General features: G+C 39.8%; 1 protein-coding gene across 23 annotated transcripts in view; it reads left to right on the forward strand.

The window, feature by feature from the left end:
- PTPRD (protein tyrosine phosphatase receptor type D) overlaps positions 1 to 25,611 on the forward strand; it is a 520,593-nt gene that overhangs the window by 389,625 nt on the left and 105,357 nt on the right. For 13 of the 23 annotated variants that reach the window (XM_037070904.1, XM_037070905.1, XM_037070906.1 and 10 more), the window contains 3 exons: positions 463 to 575; positions 13,549 to 13,590; positions 14,097 to 14,194. In XM_037070904.1, the coding sequence (XP_036926799.1) occupies positions 463 to 575; positions 13,549 to 13,590; positions 14,097 to 14,194 (253 nt within the window). The remainder of the gene's footprint in view (positions 1 to 462; positions 576 to 13,548; positions 13,591 to 14,096; positions 14,195 to 25,611) is intronic. The other 10 variants (XM_037070912.1, XM_037070914.1, XM_037070915.1 and 7 more) reach the window with 1 other exon arrangement.

Here is a 25,611-nt window from a genome sequence, read left to right on the forward strand (position 1 = left end):
TTTATATATACTTACAAAGTAGAAATTGGGGCAACTTCAGCTGTTCAACCTGAGGCCCAGTAATTTCAGACCTTTTCTCTATGGTAGCGATAATCTTAGTATTGGCTACTAGGGATCCTCCATCCTGTTTCTCACCAACAGAAGTAGCAGTTAGGAAGAAGAGCTGAGCAAGGACTGGAGTGTCCCTCATCAACCTCCCTTAAAGCCGAGAGCCAGACTCACTGAATTGCTTTATTCTAGAGCTGAAAGAGGACTTGGAGTTCATCTACTTTCACAAAAATTTTAGACCTGAGGAAATACTGTAGGCCAAGCAAGGAAAAGCAACCTGAACAAGATCACAAAATTAGCCCATGAAAATTGTAAAGCTGAAAATAGGAGCAGGGGGCATAGCTCTCTGCTTTTTAAATCTGTTTGAGTTGGTTTTTGTTTTTTAGTTCTTACATTTTTACTTTCTCCCTTTAGGAAAAGGGCAGAGTCCGACTCTAGAAAGAGCAGCATTCCGAACAGTAAGGAGGTCCCCTCACACCATCCAACAGACCCAGTAGAACTAAGGCGCCTTAATTTTCAAACACCAGGTAAGAGATGGCACTCATCTTGTCCACGACACGGTCTGCACTGAGATCTGATAGCCCAGCTGAGACCGCCTGAGGGGTGGATGCATCACTTTATTTTGAACAATTTTGGGTGTCTCCTTTTACTTTTATATTATCGAGATTTGCCAAAAACATAAGTCTCAGAAAGAAATTAAGCTCTTTGTGCAAACCTGAGGTGGGATAAAAAAAGAGAAAAAATATATAGTTGTCCTCCAAATTTGGGCAATCTATACTCATAAAAATAGCTACCTTTTTATGGGTGTATTAACACAGTTAATATTTTCAATGAAGCATATTTGGAAGCGACTCAGGTTCTCTTCTTATAAAGTGAATAAGTAGATGGTGGATTAATATTACATCATTCATCCCATTGGAAAAGAATATACAAGGTGGGGCAAAGGTAAGCTTACAGTTCATGTGGAAAATAACACAATAATTAATAAGTAATAATACAAGAAAAACTCTGTGTTTTCTACACTCATAACTCCAAACCTGCTTTTGTCTCACCCTGTATTTATTTTATATTTTTTCTATTAATGTGTGTCCATGTTACTCTGCAAGGAAGGGGGAGGGGGAAATATCCAGAAGGAAGGAGGGAGGGAGGGAAGGAAACAAAAGGAGGCAAAAATGTTTTTTTTTAAATATTACCTATACTGACTCTCACTGACCAACTCACCTTTCTTACTGGGGAGACACGTAGTGGCTGAGAATAAGAGGAATATGCTTGTTTTTTTAAAAAAAATAAATTAAGTGCTTCAACAGAGGAAAAATATTCTTGCTGTGGGGCATTTAGTACAGTTAATTGAAGTCTAGTTCTGTTTTTCCTGTCTTTAAAATAAGTCTTGTTTATATCAAATGAATGTCACGCAATGAAATGGTCAAGAGAGCTAAAAACGTAAAACTGAGTGACGCTGTCTCGGTGCCTAAGGATAACGAACACAGTAAGGAGCTGATCCAAGAAGTCTGTTTGATTAAAATGTGGCAGCGTCGTACCCCCAGTTGGGAATTTGTCATTGTGGTGAATGGATATTCTAACTCACAGTAGGGTACACCACGGATTTATTAAACCACACATATGCGATGAGTTGCTTTGAATTGAAAATACATGGTTTATTGTATTTAGCGTATTTTCTCTTTTACATGCAGATATGTCACAGTAACTGGTAGCTATTTAATGCAAAGAAACATTTGGCATTTTCAATGCGGTTATACACATTATCGTAAGTGGGCTTTGTTTAAATTCTATTGCAAGTGAGGTTTGACTTTTTAAAAATTGTTTTTTAGAAAGCAAAATATACCTTCATCAGCATAAAATTTGGTGGGAGAAAAGGTTCACGGAGCCAGAAATCTCCAGTGTGGGTATTATGGAAAATACTGACCGATGTAGGCTGTGCATACACACACCACCACTGAACAAACTGTGAAGTCCTCCAGGGTCTCTGATGTTCCTGGATGCTCCCTGCTGAGTCACTGCTCGGTGCTCCAGTAAAGCAACTTGATATGCATTGAGTAGTAAGCCTTTTCAGTAGAGCACTGTTTGAAATAAAAGTGTACTGACCTTTTCAGGTTACAGTACCTTCTTAATAATGGACTCAGGTATTGTGTGCTTTTCAATTTGGCTAAACCATTGTATAGAAGATCTTAAAGCCACAGCAAAAATGTCGTACATGATTTCTTATATATGTTGCCTCACCACCTTTACAATAGCAGTACATTGCAGAAATGGAGGAAATAATTATGTTTCTCAGTATCTTGCTGCTTGGCACTGCCCCACCCCCCCTTCCTCTGGCTTCTGCATAAAGTGTTATCTATATGGGCAATGACCTTGGTCTTCGGGCAGAGACCTAAGTATACTATAGGGTTGAGTGGAAAGACAAAGGTAGCCCCCAAGAAGAAAGCTAATGGGAATGCTTTCCCGCAGCACCTCCAGCAACAGCAGAATGTTTACAGGCATCGATGCAAAGCCTGGATGGGCACTGTGGGGAAAGGGTTCTTAGCAGATTACAGGGAGCTGCGAGAAAGGGAGCAGAAATGCCTTCCACCGAGAGCCCTTCATCTACAAGTACTTCTCACTTTTACAGGTGATGTTGCAAACATGGCCAAACCTAAGAATTTTATTGAGAATCCAATTCGTCCCAATGTATGTGGAAATATTGGAACCGTTTATAGAGATAGCCTGTTGAAATACACCTAAGTCACTGAAAAGGAAAATGAAGGTTACAATCGAAGTGGCATTGCTTATATCACCAAAGAGTTTACGAAATTAAAGTGGGAACCTCAGTGTGTAGGAGGTATGGTTTAACCAAGCTTAGATTTATCACCTCACAGATAACAAGGTGAAGTGGACAAAATAAATAAAGGAGAGAGGAGATTTAGTATAGACGAAGAGAATAGAACAGCAGAAGTTGTTCACTTAGGAAGCATTATGTTGTGCCCTTTAGCTCAGGTAAGCAATCTACTTAAGCTTGATTTGTTGAAAAAGTCTATTTGCCTTCCAAGATCTATAATGTGGCCTGCGATCCTGAAAATTGGACCATTCTACACAGGAAATAGATGCAGCTGATAATGTGAAATTCATATTAATGTGACAATTTGCTTCAACCAGTGTGGATTCCAGCCAGTGGCTATGAATTACCTGATTTACTTGCCAATAGGATGAGAGCAGAAAATGGGATTGTTAACCTAGGAAATTTTGTGTTCTTCCTCTCCTCTTATTCATGAGTAATGTTGAGCTTTCTCAGATGGTGATATAAAATGATCCTTTATTAGGTGTTGCATAGCAGATGATATGACTCCACTTAATTTTTAGATTTTAGACCAAAAACGTTGCCTTTCACTATCTGAAAGGTGCTTTTATAAACATCAGACCTCTAATGTATAATTGCTTGTCCCCAAATATTAGAAAGTTTGGCAGTGTTTATTAAAGGTATGCATAAGTAGGGAAATAATCATTCATGTATTCACTGCAAACATATGACTTTCAATAAAATCAGAAACTGGTGATTGATATAACCAGCCCCTAGCACAGAACTTGTTCATGAAAGCAAATTGATTTTTTGTTCCAATGGGTTTGCTGTGGACGATGAGACACCAAACAATGCCATTTGAAATGCAGTAGTTCTTTCAGAAGACAAAGGAAGGTTTTGCTTAGTCCATGGACTCTATGAATTCTACTTTTCTTTTTAAAAAACCATCTTGTGAATAAAAAAGCCTATTTACTCTTTAAGTTATTTAACATTGTTGGAGAGTCTAAAGGCAAGGAGGTGGAATTTTTCCCCTCGATTCTGCCAGACATTCAAAAGGTATTGAAATACATATTCCAGACTTGATACAAATGCAGTACTGTAAGCATATAAGTGCTTCAAGGAATTTTATCCTCAACTGCAGTACCACAAACATACCTGTCTTTGGGTTAAAAGAATGAAAGATTAGAATCACTGTCTCTCAGCTAAGACACAAAAAGGGAAGATAGAGAAACCTGTTGTTTTCAGTGTAACCATCTTTGGAAAGTTGTAGGATGCAGAGAGAACATTGCTTTAGCATACTTTCCAAATTTGGGGTGGCAATCAAGTCGCGCTTAGTGAAATACTGCATTTAAGCATCTGAACAGAGTAAGGAAGTCTCATAAATTCCCAGTTGAGAACCAGTACCTCTGTTCCCATGAATATGTTTATCTGTCTGTCGGGTTCAGATGCCAGGATACAGTCAAGTTATATTTGGAACTACCTAATCTCTTAAAGGAATGTGGTTTACATCAATAAGTCATCACTTGTTGGTGTTCAGGGTCAGTCAGAACTAGGGTGGACCATATAATTAAAAGGGCATTGCTTTGTCACCCATGACCTGCAAAAGCAAAACAAAGACCTAAATACAATGAAGGTGTGATTTAGCTAACGTTACACTGGCCATTTCAAACGGCCAGTGGAATAAATTGGGCAAAATGAGAAAAGGAAAGAAGAAATATGGTAGAAAAACTAGAATTAACAGCTAATCAACTTGTACAGGTCTCTAAGATTTGTGAAGATGGGAAGAAAATATTCACTTATAAAAGATCTTTTTGAAAGAAACCTTTATTTAGCCTCATACATCTTCCTGAGTAGCAGTTACTGGGTATGTGTTAGGATGATTAACACATGAGTTATGCATTAAACAAAAGTGAACTGTGTCCATTAGCCTAGGTTGGGGGGAAGTTTTTCTCTTAAAAAAAAAAATTCCAAGTCATCCAATGACTACACCCCGACCCTGGGAACTATTTTGTTTCTAATGAGAAAAGCAACACATGTTTATTGGAAGATGTTGTAAAATGAAAAATAAGCTTGCTAACAATCATTGTCCACAGGTTGTGGCCACACAGGTATTCATTATATTAACTCAAATATTTAGTATATTTGAAAATGTTTTGTTAGTTGGAAAGTCAAAAAAGGCACTTTGAACAATTACACTTTATTCCACCACTTTTTATTTTTATTTCTTGACATACTTAAAATAAAAAGTAAAAGATTTCCCATAGCTACTCCAATTTTACCCTCAAGAAAGATCTACCATTTATAGTGCCATGCATATCCTTCCAGGCCCTTTATATGGATATCCAGTTATTTAAATTATAAAATATATAGTAGGTGTATAGAGCTATAGATAGTACATTTATATAAAATTTCCTGTTTTAACATTTAACTATGTAAAAATAGACTTTTTGCAAGATACTGTATTAAGTTTTATCTCCTTTTTTAACAACCGATGTTATTCTACTTTACAGATATCACGAAAGCGTGGACCCATTCCTTATTAATGGAGGCTAAGTTATTTCCCATGCTTTGCTTTGCAAATAATACTGTACTGAGCCGTACTGAGCCTGTCTTTTCAGATCTTTGTTGCTATTTCTGAATCTTAGACGCCTGGAAGGGTGACTGTAGGGTTGTAGGAGAGGCACATTTACCATTCCAAGAGAGACTGTCTATAACAGTTGGTTTTGGGGGGTGTTTTTTTAAATACTGTGAAAAGCTTTTACTTAGAGGGTAGCTCTTCTGGGCCAGGGCCTCTAGAATCGGACCAAATGACTATAATAAATATAATATTGTCAAAAGATGAAGATATATAAGAAAATCAAAGAAATTGCCAGTACGTGTTCATATTTTTACTTTTTTCCAGCAAAGCAAATTTAGAAGTTCGGCTCTTGGAGAAATAAGCTTCCTTTCTGATACAACAAAGGCATAAGGGAGCATGTATCTAATAGCATCAGATAATGCTCCAGTCTCCACTTCTCTCTGTGCCTACAAAATCCATCCCCTCAGACAGACACACACCACACCACACCACACAGCACGCACCACATACACACCGCCTTTGGTTGACTCGTCACTTCCCATCAGAAAACGTTTTCCTGAAAAAGTCTTTTAATTTAGTATCTGCACCCCCTACTCACACACCTCCCTCCAAATAATTCACACAAAATCAAAACTCCACTGTTTCTACTTGCATCTTTTGGGGAAAAGGATATAAAAATTGATGATCAGATGTTACCACATAAAGGCCTCATTTTCATTTCATGAAATGACCTTAATATGTTTTGCCCTAAAGCATGCATGGATGGTACGTGATTGATGGGCTGTGCAAAACAAAACAAACTCATAAGAAGTTAACCTATTAGAAATAGTAGTATCAGCAGCAGAAGTGCCTGTACAGCAATTGGCTGGGCTGCAAAAGCGTTTGAGTGTCTTTCGATGCGTTAGTACACTTAATGGTGTCAGTGCTAACAAGGTTCATTTTCCATGTACTATCTTTTATTTTATTTTTATTTTTATGGTATTTTTGTATTACCGTTTATCTCCCTTATACCCTTCTCCCCACTGCAATCACCACATTGTTGTTCGTGTCCATGAGTCCTTTTCCCTTTTTGTTCCATCCTCCCAACCCTCCCTAACTAACCCCTTAACTACCCTCCCCGTGGCTGTCATCCTGCCCTCTCTCTCTGAGTCTGTCCGTTTTGCTTGTTAGTTCAGTTTGTTCACTAGATCCCACAAATGAGTGAAATCATATGGTATTGAATATGTGACCTTCTCTGATTGGCTAATTTCACTTAGCATAATGTTTTCCAGGTCCATCCATGTTGTCGCAAAGGGTGAAATTTTCTTTTTAATGGCTGAGTAGTATTTTATTGTGTAAATGTCCCATAGTTGCTTTACCCGCTCATCTAACGATGGACACTTGGCCTGCTTCCATGTCTTGGTGATTGTAAATGATGCTGCAGTGAACACAGGGGTGCTTATGTTCTTTCAAATTAGTGTTTTGGGTTCCTTTGGCTGTATTCCCAGAAGTGGGATCACTGGGTCAAAAGGCAGATTCATTTTTAAATTTTGGCGGTATTTCCATACTGTTTTGCGTAGAAGCTGCACCAATCTGCATTTCCACCAAGAGTCCCCCTTCCTCCACATCCTCGCCAGCACTTCTTTGATGCTTATTGATGATGGCCATTCTGACAGGTGTGAAGTGATTCCTCGCTGTGGTTTTAATTTGCATTTCTCTGAGAGCTAGTGATGTTGAGCATCTTTTCCTGTGTCTATTAGTGTCCTGTATGTCCTCTTTGGAGAGGAGTCTATTCAGGTCCTTTGCCCATTTTTTAATTACATTGTTTATTTTTTGGTATTGAGTTTTATTTTCTTCATAAACTTTGGATATTTCAAAAATTGATATGAAACCACAAAAGGCCCCACTTAGCAATCCCAAGAAAGAAGAACGAAGTTGGAGGAATTATGTTGCCTAATATTAAACTATACTCTAAGGCCATAGTAATCAAAACAACATGGTACTGGCATTAAAACAGACACGTAGATCAGTGGAACAGAATAGAGGCCCCAGAAATAATCTCTCACCTTTATAGTCAATTAATATTTGACACAGGAAGCAAGGGCTAAAGATAGTTTATTCAATAAATGGTGTTGGAGAAATTAGACAGATATGTGAGGAAAAGTGAGACTAGACCACTTTCTTATGGATTCAAAATGTATTAAAGGCTTAAATATTAGATCCAAAACAATAAAATCCTAGAAGAAAATATAAGCAGTAAAATCTCAGACATTGCACGTTTCAATAATTTTTTCTGATATAACTTTTCAGGCAAGGGAAACAAAAGAAAAAAATAAACAAATACGACCATATCCACCTAAGAAGTGTTTGCACAGCAGAGAAAAACATCAACAAAAGAAAAAAGGCAACCCACTGCATGGGATAACCTTCACTAATACATCTGATAAAGGGTTAATGTACATGTTCTTTCTTATCTTCATATTTTATTTTGTACTGAAAGAAACTTAGGTATATGACCTCGGTGAAGAATACCCTATGTGCTCTTTATATTTTTACATTTCAAAAATCTTGGTTCATAGAACCCCAATGGTAGATACCTGATATAAAAAAACATGGTTTATTCAAATTCTACACTCAGAGAAACCCTCCATTAAAAAATGAGTTATAATTATGCCATCTAGCACTTAACCTGAAAAATCACTCTTGATGTTACTTTCCTTCAGTGATGATCCAGGTTGTGGATTTTAAGTTCGCATTCTCATTATGTTTTAACCGAGAAGCAATTATACCCGACAAACCCATGTTCTCTTTTGTATTTAATTCATCATTCATCCATGAGACAAAATGTAGATATAAGGGTATCTGTATTTCACTCAGGGTATTATAAATAGTGCACACATTATATAATAGTCTGACAAATATTTTATGGACTAAGTTTCTCCCTATGATTGTTAATTCAATTAAGTGCATTTTTGACAGGACTACAGCTACAAACTTGATGAGCAAATTAGTTTTTCCCTGTTCCATGACTATAAACAATTCAGCCTTTATCACAATTTGTTGAGTAGGAAACTATAAAGAGAATATTCCTGAGTCCTTACAAATATATAGTAACAGAAAAGAAAAACACCTAAAAAATGTCCCAACACTGTTAGTGACCTCAACAACTCTTTTTAGCAAAAACAGTTGTGTTGTTGTAAAGTGTCTTTGGCATTTAATGTGAAAATAAAGCAAGTATTGGATAAACGTTTCTCTGTAGATAAAAAAGTCATGTGAAGCATACTGTTGATTAAATTACTCTTAGTGAAATACAACAACAATTTAAAAGCAAACATTGTAAAATGAGGATTTTTAAAGTAATTCTGCCAAATAACACTAAAGTTATTAACATTTTGACTATGTACCTTTAAGTTTTCATGGAATCTCTCAATAATTTGAGGAGAAGTAACTGGAAAATACAGGAGTGTGTATCAGCACGCTTTACATTTACATTTTCCCCACCACCAAAAAAGACGTGTGTACCTTCTATAATTAAGCTATTATGTTATTGATGCATCTTCTGGAACTGAGGATGCCTTGTGATCTCTGTATTACTGTTCAGATAGCCTAGTCTCCCAGGCCTGCATTTGTGTGCATGTTGTGATTCTTCCAGGGTGGTAGTGATTTACCACTTAGTGCGGCATAATGAGAAATGGCCTGAATGAGAAGTGACAAGGTCTGGTATCAAATCCCCATGTAACCATAGTTGTACTAATAAGGATAACCTGGCCAAGTCCTTTTATCTCTTTGAGCTTCATTTTTCTAATTAAATAAAATTATTGTGGGAGCAGAGGGGGAAAGAGATGAACCCACAGGTCAGAGGCCAACTCATGTGAGAAGTGACATTGTCCTGCTCCTCACCCTGTGCTCATTGTCCAGCCCATTGCCTCATGGGTCAAGCATGCACTCTGTCACTCTCAACCTTCTTTGATTTTCATTCACACACAAAAGGAGCATTTTTGCTCTTTTAAAACAGAGGTCACAGTCTAGTTAGCAAAAAGTGGCCGGCAAAGGTCTTGTCTTTGAGCCCCACGAGGCTTCAACAAGATCCTGAGTCAACAATGAAAACTGAGGAAACGTCACGTAGCAATCTGGGTTTTCCGTTGCTACTGAAGGTCTGAAAAGCCTCTCCCTCTGGCCCTGCCAGGTTGGGCGGTTTCACCCTCCTGGACGTTCTCCACAGTCTCCATCACCCCTAAAGGTGACCCTGGCATTGAGACTGAACATTAGTTGCCATTTCCTCTCCATTTCCCTATTACTTTTATATAATAGAGAAATATTTTTTCTTTATCTAGCCTCCATTGAAACTAGGGGAATGAAGGGCAGCCCTCGAAGGCTGCTTGTTGGAAGGAAAGGGGGACACGTGCATTTCGTAGTGAAAGGTTTACTCTGCGACACCTAGATGCCTTCTGTGATTTAGCTTCCCAGCCTGGCCCCTTCAGCCTCTGGAAACTCTCCCACCTGCTTTCGAAGGTTGTAATTGCCATTCTAGAAAGAATACAGTGAAGAGATGCCAAAGCTACTGAAGACTTTGTTATTTACTAGCCAGGCTAACATGTGCAATTCATTTAACTTCTCTGGACTTCAGAATCCTCAAACTTCACAAAATGGCCTAAGTACACTCGAAGGCGCCCCTCAGCTGAAAATGCTATGATTTTCAAGTTTTGCTTCTTCTAAGGAAGCCCCGGTCACGTTACCCTCACAAATATGCACCCTGTTCAAAGTAGCTGCCATGTTTTCCTTCACCCTCAGGCAGACTTCAGTGACTGCACCTGTACTTTTTCATGGTAACAGTGGATATCAGAGCTTCAGAAAGGGAACTCTGCTCAGATTCGGCACATGCCTTTCAAATGCGTTGATGGTGTGCATTTGTAGCCTCAAGATGACAAAGTTAGGACCCTGGTGAATCCCCATCCACTGTGAGCTGTTCAAGTGTTTTGCTACTAATAGTAACTGAAGTACTAAAAGCAGATTCAAGGGTAGCACCAGAAGGAAGCTGATCTCATTCTCATAAGCTCTGATAAAATTTTTGAATGAAAATTAAATAAATGAAATTATAGGGCCCTATTAAGAATTCCCATAGGACCAAGAGCTATTACTGGGAACTTTAAAAATATCAATGTCTGGCTTCCACACTTAGAGATTCCGACTTAATTAGTCCGGAAAAAAGGAATTTTAAAATACCTCAAGTGATGCTAATGTGAAAAAACACTGGTCTCTTAAAACTTTGGTTTATAGACAATGAACAAAGGCCAGGTTGCTCGAAAAAATGTTGAAAAGCTACCACAGTGAAGTCAACTTTATAGTTTTCTTAGCATGTCTACTTTTACATTCGGTATCTAATGTGCTTGATTTATATCATATAAAAAATTTTCACCATTGGACAGTGGAGAAGTTTGGAGGGAATAAAATAACACTATTCTGTAAAAAGTAGATCATTTTCTGCCATGGCTGGTATGGCTCAGAGGACTGAGTGCCAGCCATTTGATTCCCAGTCAGGGCACAAGCCTGGGATGTGCTCCAGGTCCCCAGTTGAGGGTGTGTGAGAGGCAACCAGTGTTTCTCTCCCTTTCTTTCTCCCTCCATTCCCCTGTCTCTAAAACTAAATAAATAAAATATTTTTTAAAAAAGTAGATTATTTTCTGATGAGAGCTAAATAGTTTCATGTTAGAGGAGTTTCATCCCAGGTTTATCCTTTACCATAACTTTAATGTTGATACATGATATACATAGTCATGTGCTTTTTGGCTAGCTGAACAAAATGATGTTAAACTTAAAAATTTCAGAAAGTAGAACATTAAATTACATGATAGTTTTTGATTTTGCAAAAAGCCAGTGTTCAACACCCCTCTAAGGAAAGATGCTATCACTTTTAGAACGTTTATGTGTGAACTGCATCCCAGAGCTGCTTCTCGGTCATTCCCTCCGTCCACAGATCCCGTCGACGTGCGGTAGAAAGGGATGTCACAAAGCAGGGGAGTGACTCCAGAATTAGTGCTGCACCTTCATTGTACAGATAAGCAAAAAAAAAAGACGCCTGATCCCAATTGGTTCGTTCCTGGTAGTAGGTGGCAGAGCCGGAAGTGGCATTTGTGCACAGTGCCATAGTCCGGGCTTCCTTCTCCTGCAGCGTCAGATCCCCACAAGTCCTCCCAGTGTTTCTGTGAAACGGCCATTCTGCCATTTCTACTTGTTCTAGGACTTCAGCCTAATATGATACATACTGATAAGCCTTATTAGGAAACAGTTCTTGAATGCTGCAGTTCCTTTGAATGATATATACACCCCCACACACATATATACACACAGACATGCATATACGTATATATTGTATATGTACTTTTCTCCTAGTTTAGGATGGCATAAATCAGCGCAGGTTTGCTTGGATTTCTCTGTGATTAGCTTCCGAAGTAACGCTCCCAGACCACGTGCCAGTGCATGCCAGAAGTAAATGTTGATCGCATCGTTGGTTGATTATTTTGATCTTCTACTGCTGTTATACTAATACTTTTCCCATCTCCAACTGGCTTTACTTTTGCAGCTTTGAGCAGTATTTCAGTCCCCTACGCCTCCCTGATTGGCTCTGTGTCCTCCCTCTCTAGCCAAACCACCACTCAGTCCATATATGATAATAACTCTCTCCCACGATTCGCTCGAAAAGGTCTAAACATCTTTGTCTCTATTATTTTCTCTGTTCAAGCACTGTAATGGATGTCCACATCATTTCCATTTCCATTCCCAGATAAGCCTAGAGTCTCTTGTGCCTTTGCATTTCCATTCTTGTCATTGGGGGCGCCTCATCTGGATACGATCACTTTAATTATCAGACCACTATCACCCACCCACTCCCTGCACAGAATGTAAATTAGTTCAATTCTAACATCTATATGGAAAAGTTCCAGAAATGGACTCCAACATTTTGGCCCAAATGCATAATTAAATCAGCAACAAACAGTTTCTATTTCCAAACCTATTCATTTGGATTGGGTCTTTTATTAAGATTTTAGGTACCTGGAAGCAGACCCTCATAGCCATAAATGCTAACACACCAAAATTCGCAGCACTGTGCTAAAATAAAGATCCAGATAGAAGAATCAAAATAGTGTCTTGATGACCTTACCAGAACCATTGCTAATTTGACATTTGAGATAAAGGAACTTACTGGGTGACTTTTAATAATGGCATGATTTCTAAAATGCTGATAAAGTAATCACACATCATGTTCACTTAATGGTCACCATTCCACAGGCTGAGTCCCTCCCAAGAGCCCCAGGGTCAGCCAAATGTCAACGTGGCTTCCAGTTTGAGCCCCTCTCTCATTCCTTGTCTGCTTCAGAGGCTTCCCTGGGTGTATGCTAGTTCAAGTTTTTCTAGCCAGTTGGATTTTGTATCGATAAGACATGAGTCAGCAATACTTTCTCATGTTACTCTTACGAAAATTAATCTGAAAGAAAGAAAATGCAAATCATACAAAAAGAAAACATTGGAAAGACTTGGGGATCATCCTAATTAGCAGTGGATTCGTTTGAACAGAATCCGGGAAACTGATACATCTTCAGCTGGCAGACTGAACTAAGGCGTGCCTGCCACTTCCCCTGTCACCGCTTTCTTTCTTTTTCCACCTTTCCCCCTCCTGTCCTTTCACCATTTCCTGGATTCATTTTCCATTAGTGGACAAAGATGTTTACACCTGAAGTAGATTGTAGGTTTACTGGGTGTTAAATAATCGGACCCGGGTAACATACCACAAAGCCATTAGTGCGGCCATTTGTGAAGGTCCAGGAGAAGGCTGCAACCCCAACCTCTACAATCTGCTACTAGTGGAAACATTTTTGAAACTCAGTTTGGTGTCTGGTTTTGTCATCAGTGATTATCCTCTATGAGCTGTGGTGCATGCCATTCTTTGCGTCCATGTTTGCATGTGAATGTCAGTCACCTACAGATTTGTGAAATATTAAAGCGATCTTAATTGAGTCATGAAGTATAGTGAATCCTGTAAAAATGTGCTGCATTTTTTATTAATCCTTTTAAAAAGTATATGAGACTATACATTTCATTTTTTTTAACAAATTCGTTCTGTTTTGTTTTATTTACACCATCATTTCCTTTGCAGGTTCAGATGATTCCGGTTACCCTGGTAACCTCCATTCTTCAAGTTAGTTTTCCTTGATTATGCATAAGTCACTTTACGTTTCCTGTCAAGCTACTACTCTTTCCCTTTTAGGCCTTTCTCAATGTCTGTTTTCTTAGTTCACTTTACACCATTTAATTCCACACAATTTCCATTTCACACAGTGCAGGAGAAGGAGTTTGAAATGACATAATAGTCATTACTCAAAGCAGAGGTTGACATCAAGCCTGGCTCTCAGTTTTCTCCACTAGCTAACCGCACTGACTCGTAGCACAATAACGCTTTCTTTCAAACCAGCGGTGCTAGTGTGGGGACTATGCTTGGTGACTTTTCATTTGGCTACAAAATTCATTCTTCCAGAGCATGTCCTTGCTTTGAGTAACCAAACTATCTGCCTGCTTCCTCACATGAAACATCTTTACTACTCACATATTCTCAGGCCATTTCTAACTATTGTATTTTCTATATTTTGGAATAGTTACCATCATTTTTATTTGTTTTCAAATGTGTTTCTTCTTTCCTCTTAATAGGTATGGCTAGTCACCCTCCAATACCGATCTTGGAACTTGCAGATCATATTGAAAGGTTGAAAGCAAACGACAACTTGAAGTTCTCCCAGGAATATGAGGTAAATCAGTGTGTTGACAGTACTTTCAAGAGTTGTCCCTCTCTTCTTTTTGACTATATTCTTGAAAATGAACTTTACCAATGACTTTTAAATGTGACTTTAGAAGTAGCTGCACTCTTAAAAAACGTATTACTTAATGAGGTTGATTTATCTTTTCCGATTTTGTGTTCATGGAATATATTGAATTAATAAGCTCTTGTTGTACCAATTGGGTGCCAAATACACTGATCCGTGGTAAGAATCCTCACTGAGGGAGTGTGTGGGGAATAAGTAGATTTCTCGGTATGCTTAGTCTTACGTGGCCTGAAAACCCTATATTGACTGAGTGCCTACACATGATTGTATCCTTCCGCCTGAAATAATACTAGGGCTAATATTAAGATAGTCATATGTTCCCAGAAAGTTACCTGCCTCACAGCAATGGTGAACTGAAGGGTATCTTAAAATTTGAGAATCCATAAAGGTGCTGTGTGAATTCCTGATGAAAGGGAATGAAAAGTCTTTGTACTCATGTGTATTTGGAGATCATGGCGTTTATTGAGCAGAAAGTTGTAAAACTGGGTGTTCCTGGTATTCCCCCTGGAACAGGGACCCGTATTAAAACCGATTCATGAGTTGTTGATAACTGAACCATTGTGATTCTTTTAGGCCATGTTTAACTTAGCATAAGATTTAAAACGTACAACTAAAATCTTCTTCAAACAGAAGTTGTTGAATGCCTGAGCAGCCCGAATTCCACCTTCGGGTTTCTCCTGCCTACTCAGTGAGAATCTTAAAACACATGTTACACCTTTTTTGGTTTCTGTTGTATCAACCTTAAATGAAGCTGTTGGACTAGGTGATCGATCAGTCTCCCAGCTCTGACAGTCTGCCCCGTCAGATTTGGTAAGAGCCTCGAAGAGGAGCCCCAATCTCAGGCGACAGAAGGGTCATTAACTATATGAAGAAGCTCCTTGTAAGGGAATGAGTAGTGGGGCCTGTGGTGAACTGGATATTTACATGAGCCATCTGAAGTCTTCAACTCTCCCAGGTTTGATCATTTTCAATTACTATGCTGGCTCACCAGAACATATCTGTAGCCCCTTACATCGCCACACTCAAGAGCTGGATAGCCTTTTATTCTTAGAGTATGTCAACATTTTTGTCAAATATTTGGTAGAACGCAAAAGGGGTTTTATCTGTTTGTTTTGGGTTTTGTTATTTTTGTTTTGTTTTGGGGGGTTTTGCTGGTTTGTTTTTGCTCATTGGTTAAGTTATATTTTCTTTTGTTCTGTTCCAAGCGTTCAGGAGAACATGTTCAATTTTACGAAATTCACCTTGGATGGTGAAATGCCTTATTTTATCCAATGATCTGCTTCTTATTTTCTTCCTCTTGGCCATAATGGCTCATTTTACTTAATGCAATGTTCTTTAAACTAGTTTCTGTAGTTTCTGATTTGGGGATTAAGGCTAAAAATTGAATTTTAAGAGGAAAAAAAGACGTGAGGAATGCCTCTGGAGGCAACTTAAAAACCTCTTAGTAGAGCGTCAGTGCTCACCCACCAGAAACCTTTCACCTGTCCACCTGGATCCTTCTCATTATCAGGATTCTTCATGCTGTTTTGCTCTGTGATGCTTTCTTCATGGCCCCACTCTGCTACTTCATTTATGATTATAAATGACATAGTGGGCCACAAAAAATTAAGTATGATAGCTTAACCTGCTAGTAAGCCATTAATTCACCCTCTGCCATGTAACATTAAACTGTGGACAGTACTTGCTTCACTCAAGCAATCTCAGTTGTATGCACTGACTACAATAACTGGCCTCCTTTAAATATGGAAATTCTCCAGAAACGCTACAAGGGAAGATACTGTAATAATACTTATTTAGTAGCCATGTTAGCCATACTGTCAGAAGTGCTCCTCCTCGGAATTAGTTCTGTAACTGCGCGCTGGCAATGCTCCCATTAACAACTCCCCCAGCAGGCATTGCTGTGAGAATCGGCACCGACACTGCACCGTTTATCGTGACCATCGCCTGTGATTAAAGCTCCCTGGGCAGGAATTGACTCTGCACTGCCGTAACAGCATGAAGGAGAGAGACACTTAAGTGTGTATTCATCTGTGATAGCAGGGTAGAGGGCTCTACATACCATGTTAGGCCACAGAGCAACACTTTGAAAAATTTACATGTCATTATCCAAATAAATATGAATACATTTCTTTACTGATTTCCAATAACGAAAATGAAGGACAGACAAGTCACATTACTTTCAAATATCTCATTATTTTGTCATAATCACTGTGGATTAATGTTTACTCTGACCTCTCAAAATGCAAGAAGCTGAATTAGTTACCCTAAGACTAAAACAGAGGTTAAAGGCATGAAAGCTGTTAGCACTGATCCTGAGGTCAGAAAAGGAGGAAGTAGGTTGAAATTGTAGCACACCGTTGTTATTAGGTCATGGGACAGACTTCCTTTACTGTCAAGAAAACTGGGCTCAGACATTGGATTCAGTGACAGCTGGAAGAAGAAACCTAGGAAATCAGTGAAACTAATTCCTGAAGGTCTTTACAAATACTTTAGGTTTTCATTTTGGGATAGGAGACTTCAGAGTCCTACTAGAATTGTAGTATGACATCTGGAATGCAGGGGGTAAAGTCCACCTTAAAGTTGGCTTCACTATCAAAAGCAATACTTTAGGGGGTGAATTTTTAGACTGATTCAGAGTATCAGAGTAGTGTGTGTAGGTCTTGCCAAACTAAGTCTTTGCTAATGCCCATGGGACATCTGGAAACCTAATTAAAATTCACATTTCTGTCCCCAATACCAGAAATGGTCTTTCAGTAGATCAGCTGTGATAACCAGGAACGTCCATTTTATTTATTTTTCTCAGTTCTATTGCAACGTCATTGACATATAACATGGTTGACATATAACACTGTGTTAATGTAGGGTGTACAACAGAATGATTGGATGTGTGTGTGTGTGTGTATTGCAAAATGATTATTACTATAAGTTTAGTTAACATGTTTCCTCATGTATTTACATATTTTTCCTCACAATGAGAACTTTTAAGATTCCTCTTAGCAAACTTCAAATATACAATATTTTTTGTTAACTATATTCATCATAGTATATATCATATCCCAGGATTTACGTATCTTATACCTGGAATTTTGTACCTTTTGACCATCTTTACCCATTTCCCATACCTCTTACACCTTGCTTCTGGCAACGACCAATCTGTTCTCTGATTCTATGAGTTCACTTTTTGTAACAAGGCACATATATGTGAGATCATACAGTATTTGTCTTTCTCTGTCTGGCTTATTTCATTTAGCATAATGCCCACAATGTCCATGCATTTGTTTATAAATGGCAGAATTTCCTACTTTTTATGACTGAATGATTTCATTGTATATATACCATACTTTGTTGATTCCTTCACCCATTTATAGACATCCATTAGGTTGTCTCCATGGCTTGGCTTTTATAAATAAGGCTGAGGTAAACATGGGGGTACTGATTTCTCTTGGAGATAGTGATGTTGTTTCCTTTGGTTATATACCCAGAAGTGGTCGTTCTACTTTTAATTTTTAGAGGAACCTCCATACTGTTTTGTATGGGAGCAGCGCCAATTAACATCCCCACCAAGAGTGCTCAAGGGTGCCCTTTTCTCTAGATCTTTGCCGGTACTCACTCCTTGTCTTTTTGATGACAGTCATTCTAACAGGTGTGCTGTCTCATTGTGCTTTTGATGTGCATTTCCCTGATGATTAGTGATGTTGAGCATCTTTTCATGTACCTGTTGGTCATTTGTATGTCTTCTTTGGAAAAATGTCTACTCAGTTCCTTTGCTCATGTTTAAATCAAATTATTTGTTTATTGAGTTGTATGAGTTCTTCATGCATTTTGGACAGTAACTCCTCCTTAGATTCACAGTTTGCAAGCAATTTCTCCCTGGGAATAGCCACTTCAAAAGAGCACTTCCGATGACTTTGACATAGGTGCTCTGAAGACTTCAGTTTGAGAACCATCATTTGTTTAGGATAATGTCCTACAGAATGTGACCCTCCACTCTTCATTTCATTATTTCCTGAGATGGCAGATAAGCCAGTATGTGAGATTAATTTCATAGACAGCATGGTTAGCACTATCATTATTAATATTAGACATATATATCCTGTTTATGTTAGATTGGTTGTAACTATAGTCCAAAGCTCACATAAGGAAAAATAAATGGGGGTTTGTTTTATTTATTATAAGTTATATACTACAAAGTTATTTACAAATTAGCTACTTATTATGGAGACGAAGGCTAACAGTATGAGTATACTTCAAGAACTGTTATCTGGCGCTAGAAGACCGTAGAGATTTGGGATGTCCTCTCTTGATCCGTCACCCTTGGGTGTCTTTGGGCTGGCTGCGTTCTTCCTCCTGCACAGGCCAGCTTCTTGTTTCCCTCACTCACATGTATAAAATAGGGCTTCTGATCATACTTTAGTTTACATAAAGGCCCCTCTTCTAAAAAGAGACAAAGTTGCTCTTGCCAGTCAGACCCCCAGTGTCAGAGAACAAACTCTGAACTCCAGCTCACTCATTTGTCATGGAGACGCACATTAGGACGTGGCTTCCCACAGCTCCCCCACCTTGAGTTAGCTCCTTCCTTGACTGGAGAGAGGAAGGGACTCTGGAAGGGCTCGGCTTGAACTGGAAGGATGAAATGGTATTTATACACCATACTACCACAGAAGAGCACTATGCTAAGTGCTGGGAGGAATATAGAAGTTATAACAAACGTGTACTTCCAGGATGTCTATTAGGCAAAGAGAGATACACATTTAAAAAAAAAAAGAACAACAACAACAAGAAGCTAATCCTAATACGAACAGAATGCTGCTGGGATTTAGAAAAGGTCAGAGTATGATGAAGACCCAGGAAAGGTATGGAAGAAAAGGGGGAACTAGGAAGAAAAGGAGTGAGGAGCACTTTGTCAAGGGAAGGGTCGAAGACAAGCTGGCAGAGAATGCTTTGGTACTTTCCTCTTCAAAGTGTGAGCTAAGGACCAGCAACATTGGTTATCTCCCGAGAGCTTGTTGGAATGCAGAGTGTGAGGCACCGTCCCAAACCTACTGAATGTGTGTCTGCATTGCGGCAGGACACCCTGATGGTAGCTTTGCGTAGTAAAGCATACGTGCAGGTAGCGGGAGTGTTAAGTCGGCTGGGGGTGGAGCAAATCATTTATGGAGGAAAGTGGGGTGGAGTGAGTTCAGACCATAAGGGCCAAGAACTGCAACACGCTTTCAGTGCCAGCCTCACCAGTGTCAGTGGATGGAGGGAGGTTAGGAAGGACGTGCAGTTTGGACCCAGACAGACTTGTGTTTTGACTTGAACACATTGTGTGATGCGGTGTGGCTCAGTTATATATTCCTGTGAGACTTTCTCACCTGTAAATATGTTGCCTTGAGAATTAGGTAATATGGAATATTGTGCATATGCGTATAAATTCCAGGGCACACATAGGACTTATATACATCTGTATGTATGTATGTATATGTATGTTTGTGTACACATATGTATAAGGGACTCAATAAACAGTAGCTGAAGTTTGGATTATTTTCATATAGGGAGCCCAAGAAAGATGTTTGCAGAGAGGTAATTATGTTGTTATTAATAAAATATCACATAGTCATAATAAATTAATAAACTATTTATTAAGTTCCTATAATGCCTACCCACAAGTAATATGCTCTTTCATTGAACAGATATATCCATAAAAAATTATAATAAAGTCAGTCTTACGATAAAAGTTTTTTCAGAGTATGATGAAAATATAGAGCACACTTGCAAGGTCCTTTCTTGAGAAGTTTATTTGCATCAATGATGTAATAAAAAGAAGGACAAAGAAACTGGGGAGAGACAGAGAATTATGGGATTATAAAGCAGGCCGTAGTTTAGGAGTGCATGTTCAAACTGCCGGAGCACACAGCCACCCCGGGGGGAGGAGCGCACACTCCTGCCTGTGGTACAACTGCCCTTTCTGACGTGAGGAGTGAATGAGAAAGAAGCAACCTTCTCAGTTATGTACATAAGTTCCTTATTTTCTATAAATAGTGTTAATTTCCTCTACCCACATCGTTCAGGACCCTGACACAAAGGTATCCTGGTGGTCACTAGTGAGAAAACCCACAACGTCAGAAAAAAACATGAAACTAGCTCCCATTTGGTTATCAAGGTACAGCTTCCCATGGAAATAATGTTCTAGATCATATAGTCTAGTCCAGGTACATTATAGACTTTGTATGTTTTGTGGTCTAAATGAAGACAGTAATTCCCTTTTCAAACAGAGTTCCAGGAGCAGGTTTTCTAACAAATTCCTAACGGCCGACCTACAGATGGCCCTTTGGTCACAGTCTGCCCCGCCATGGCACTTACACAGACATGAGCACTTGCCAGACACCTAGCTTCCAACGTGTCATTAGCTCTTTTAGTAGCATTATCTTAAACGTGTATATTAAAACTACTCTGAGGAACGGTCTTTTTTGTTGTGATCAGAGAGGGGCAGGAAACCGTGTTTCACAGAAGGCTACCATAAGGACACTTGGCTTATTCTGCTCCCATCACGAAGCCCAGTCCCGGCATCTTTGCTGCCGTCTCCGGAGCTGCAGGCTCTTTGATCTCAGCACCCACGCGTCCTCCTCCATTTAGCGTCCACATGTCCCGAGAGTGCTCGCTGTGCTCCCGCCTCCTGTCCGGGCAGCTGGTCTCCAGCCATTGTCCTGTTCTTCTCTTTTCATAGCAGCTCATATGTGGCACCTCGTCTATCAAATGAAGGTCTTCACAACACTGTAATGAGATAGGTAAAGAAAAAAGATGCATTATTTCCTTCACAAATAATGAAATTGAGATGGTACCAAGACATAGACATTTAAAAACATTGCTTCAATCGTATTTTTAAACAGTTAGATCTCAGAGAGCTCAGAGAATAGCTCTCAGAAATCACGTAGTTGAACCCTCTCTTCTCAGAGGTAAGGGACACAAGGTTGAGAAAAAAGTGACTTGTCCAAGGTGATATGCTTCATACGTGGTTGAACCAGGTCACAAATGTGTGCCTACTTGTTAGAACACTGCACCTTTACTCATCTGCTCCAGAGACCTAAATTCTGCTTAGTCTTACTGTGCCCTGAATTTGGATTCCAGGAACCTAAGTCTTCAACTGGAACAATATTGATATCAAAAGTTTCTGGGAAAATGTCATACTTAGCAATTTGCATTGCATGACCGTCCCTGGGAAAGCCCAGTGTTTTTTCTGTGATGTGCTAGGAATGCATTTCTCTTCTCCATAGACATTTCTTCATTCCCACTGGTAAGCACTGCACTTTTCCATAGAAGGGACAAAGTTGTCCGTCATTAAAGCGGTGACCACAAAATAAAACATTTGTTTGCCCTAAAAGAAGGCTCTCGGTGTATTTGACCGTGCGTGCCAGAGCACATTTGCACACACACACAGCCTTCACCGCTAAATGTTCTATAAACCTGCCAGTATTCGTAATATGAAACCCCTTGTCATATCTGCTTTCAATCAGTTTACAATTTATGTGTAAACTCATGAGAGTGAATATTCATTAGGGCACTGCAGAGATACAAACAAGAAACCAAACACAGACATGCACCCCAACCCCTGATTTTTTCCCCCACATTTGAATGTACTGGTTTTTTCTTGGAAGTGGCTCCCCCGTCTTCCTGAAGTAAGCAAGGGAAGGATGGCAGGGGTCTGTTTTCATCTCTTATGCTGAGTTGGAGAGTGCAGAAGATCAGGGAAAAGCCTCCATTTTAAAATGTTTTTGACACATGAGTCCCAAAAGATTACAACTTTTTAAAAACAATTTTGAATTATGGTGACTTGCATAATAAAATGAGAAAAAATGAGTGATGTCATGAAATAAAATGTAGTAACAACTTTTTTATGCCTGAGCTGTGCCAACCTAACCCTAAGACATTGGGGGGTGCAGCATGGCTAAACTGACTAGCCCGAAGTGGAGTCTCCTGATACTCGGGGTTGGGGGTACGGATGGGGAGTCACTGTCCATGCACTGAGGAACAGCATATGGAGGGGCGAAGCACACAGGCCTGGAGGTGGGCCCCTGAGGTGGGCCCCTGGCTCAAGTCGTGTCACTTTAAGCCGATCACTGAGCCACTGTAGTTCCATGTCTTCACCCCTGCAAAGGAAGCAGTCCTAGTACTTACCTACCTCATAGGGCATTTCGACGAAATACACAGAAAATTCTCAGCAGAGTCCCTGATGCAAGGGCTCAGCTGTCTTAATAACTATTACTTATTTTGTCAAATAGCCTGGCTGGTGTAGCTCAGTGGATTGAGTGCAGGCCTGCAAACCAGATGATCACGGTTCGATTCCCAGTCAGGGCACATGCCTGGGTTGCAGGCCAGTTCCCAGCAGGGGACGCGTGAGAGGCAACCATACATTGATATTTCTCCCCCTCCCTCCTTCCCTTCCTCTCTAAAGATAAATTTTTTAAAAAAAACTTATTTCATCAAATAGACACCATCAGTTTTGCACTGCGCATGAGTTTTATAGAGATGTTAAACTGTGAAAAAAGTATCTGTTAGAATCAGTGAAACCCAGGTGTCTCCCTATCACTGTCATTGACCAAACCCCTAGGGCTTTACTGAAATTAGTAAAAAAAAAAAAAAAAAAAAGTGGTAGTAGTAATAAGAACACTAGAAGAAAAAGGAAACCGTGCTTCTTTAAACCAAAGCAGTCAGCACTTACTGTGTTACCCTTCTCTTGTTCCGATCACCTTCTATGTTCGGAGGAAACCATGCTCTGATCGAGGGCTGCACCCCCTCTGTTCGCCGCTGGCCCTGTGGCAACATGCTCAGCACCAGGCACATAGCAGATGACTAACCGAAGTGTGTGTCTGGGTCATTTTCTAACTAAATTCACAGTTCACCTAAATTCTCTGTTGCGATTGCTAGTCCCAACCACAGAAGCTAGCAGAACAAAGAATGTCTTTCTATAAAAAAGGCAGCTTTCCTTGGCTGACATGCCCACCTGACTTATCAGCAGTGAAGCCTTATTTTCAGGCCCTTTTCTCTCAGAAAATAGATTTTTATTATCTTTGGACAACATAAAAGTGAATACATTTAATGCAGACACCTCAGATTTAACTCAAAGGCACCTTCTGACTAATCTCCCAGTGTAGTTTTTATAGTAAAGATGAGCACACCAATTGGCAATTTGAGAAGATGCTTGCTTTTTTCACAGCTAAGGACCAGCCTCGCCAATTAAGACACAAAGGTGCAGAAAGCGGCTTCCCAGTGGGCTGCCGTCTACACCCTGCAAGCAAACCCTGTAGGACACAGACACAGCAGCTCACCCCGGGAGATACATCACCTCCAAGACCAGGGGGTGGGTCTCTGTGTGTACAGCCTTCCGTTCCTTCTGAGCTTGCGTAGTTGCTAAAGCTCACACTGCAACCAAACCCTCAGTACCCAAAGCTGGTTTTTATTTGGACTTTCTAATGTGTGTTCTTGTATCTACTTCTTTCCAACCTCAAACACTTCCCTTACCAGCGTTAAACTCTGTATCTTTTATATATGAGCGTTTGTTTTCTTCTTGGAGTCATACTCATCCTGGGGGAATCTCATATAACTCTAGTTTTCTGTTTCTCAATCCTGATTCTCATACGAGTTCCCTATAACTAATTGGCCCTTCAGCATCACTGGACATTGTCCAGATTGTCTTTCTCCCTGTTCCCACGTGGAGGCCAAGACTCTCAGGAAACAATTCGTCTTGAAGTGTCTCTAGTTCCAAAGTAAGCTTTTAACTTCAAAGAGACGATAGCAAGAATTTAGAAAGGGCCACGTTTAGAGTTTCATTTTTATTTGAAAATGAAGTTGGGATTTTAGGGCCAGAGTGATGAGTGTGCATTTAGGAGGCTGCGATATCAGATGCTGGAGAGAGCTTTGAAGTCGGGAAAGCAAGGTTCATGTTTTGACTCTGCCCTTTAGTAGTTTGCTGCTTGATCCTGAACCCATTACTTCACCCCGAGTGATTTGGTTCTCTTATTAAAGAGGAAAATACTAGCATCTACTTATAAGGTTGTGATGAAGATGAATATATGAGGGGGCCCCCAAAATTGAATTTATTTATAAAAAATTATGTATTCTTATATGTTTAAACATCAATCACCTTCAAAGTACCCTCCATTTAATGCAATACACCTACTGAGACATTTCTTCCACCACTCAAACCTGTTTTGAACTGGTCAATTTGGGGGCCTTTTAATGTTTCTGCCTTTTTGGTTCCACCTCTTGTACATCAGCAACACCTTTCCCTGAGGATTTTTTCATCCAAGGTAACAAAAAAAATGTAGCTCTGGGTGAGACCCAGTGGATGGGTGGGGGGGGAGGCACTTTGCAGGGGTCATACCCCTTTTGGTCAAAAATTGCTGAACACTCAGGGCAGGTGCGCTCATAAATCACCCAGCATGAAATGGGCAAACATGTTGAAAGAGTCTTCAAAAAAATTCACTGCAGCTGAACGCAGCCTTTCACAATGATGCCAGCTGGTACACTGATACAGATGGGTTTCCTAGAGAACTCACGTAGTGAGGGAAGCCTGAACTACAGGGACCTGCCCTCCAGAAGATAATTCCGGTTTTGGGGGGGGGTCCCCCTCATATGTTAGGCACCTGGCCTCCTGCCTTTCTGCACAAAGGGAGCACACAGTAAATACAAGTGAACTTTAATACTCATAACCTGCCTGTTAGTCACTTAATAACACTGAGTTTTTCTCAGTAGTCATTTAATCTTCCAAAACATGTCTTCCTTTCTAAAAGGAGCTCTCTAAAAGCAGTTAAGAAAAGGTTGAAGGACGATGGAGAAGGAGGGTACTTATGATGTCTGCAAAGCTCTTTCCATGTGTTGCACCTAATGGAATTTCTGGAAATTAAATTCATATTAATTTCCAGAAAGAAAAATCCTTACTGATGAGTCGAACTTGCCCTTGTGTCTCTGAATGGATTTTAATGCCCCTGGACCAGCAGTTTACCTCTCCTGCTCCATGCTTTCTTATTTATAAGAGGAACCACTCAAATGCCTTTATTTGTTTGACAGTTACTAGCAAACAAAAAATGATCAAGGATGAGCTCTACCCTACATGGGTCCATAGTGTTTTAGAAACAATAGAAAAAAACCAATAGTTATAAGAACATGATGGGTATGGGGAGGGGGTTGTTCAAGATGGAGCAGTACTGAGGGGAGGCTTCCCAGGGAGCATCTGGGTTGAAGAGTCACTGAAGTTTGCTGGAAACACAAGACTCAGAGGCCAGGGAAATGCACGTGCAAAGGTGTAGCCATGAGAACAGAATGGCTTACTGCAGAAAGTGGCGGGGGTGAAGGAGGTGGGC

Source organism: Sturnira hondurensis, unplaced genomic scaffold (assembly GCF_014824575.4).
Source record: "Sturnira hondurensis isolate 20B ecotype Veracruz unplaced genomic scaffold, ASM1482457v3 Scaffold0019144, whole genome shotgun sequence".
NCBI lineage: Eukaryota > Metazoa > Chordata > Mammalia > Chiroptera > Phyllostomidae > Sturnira > Sturnira hondurensis.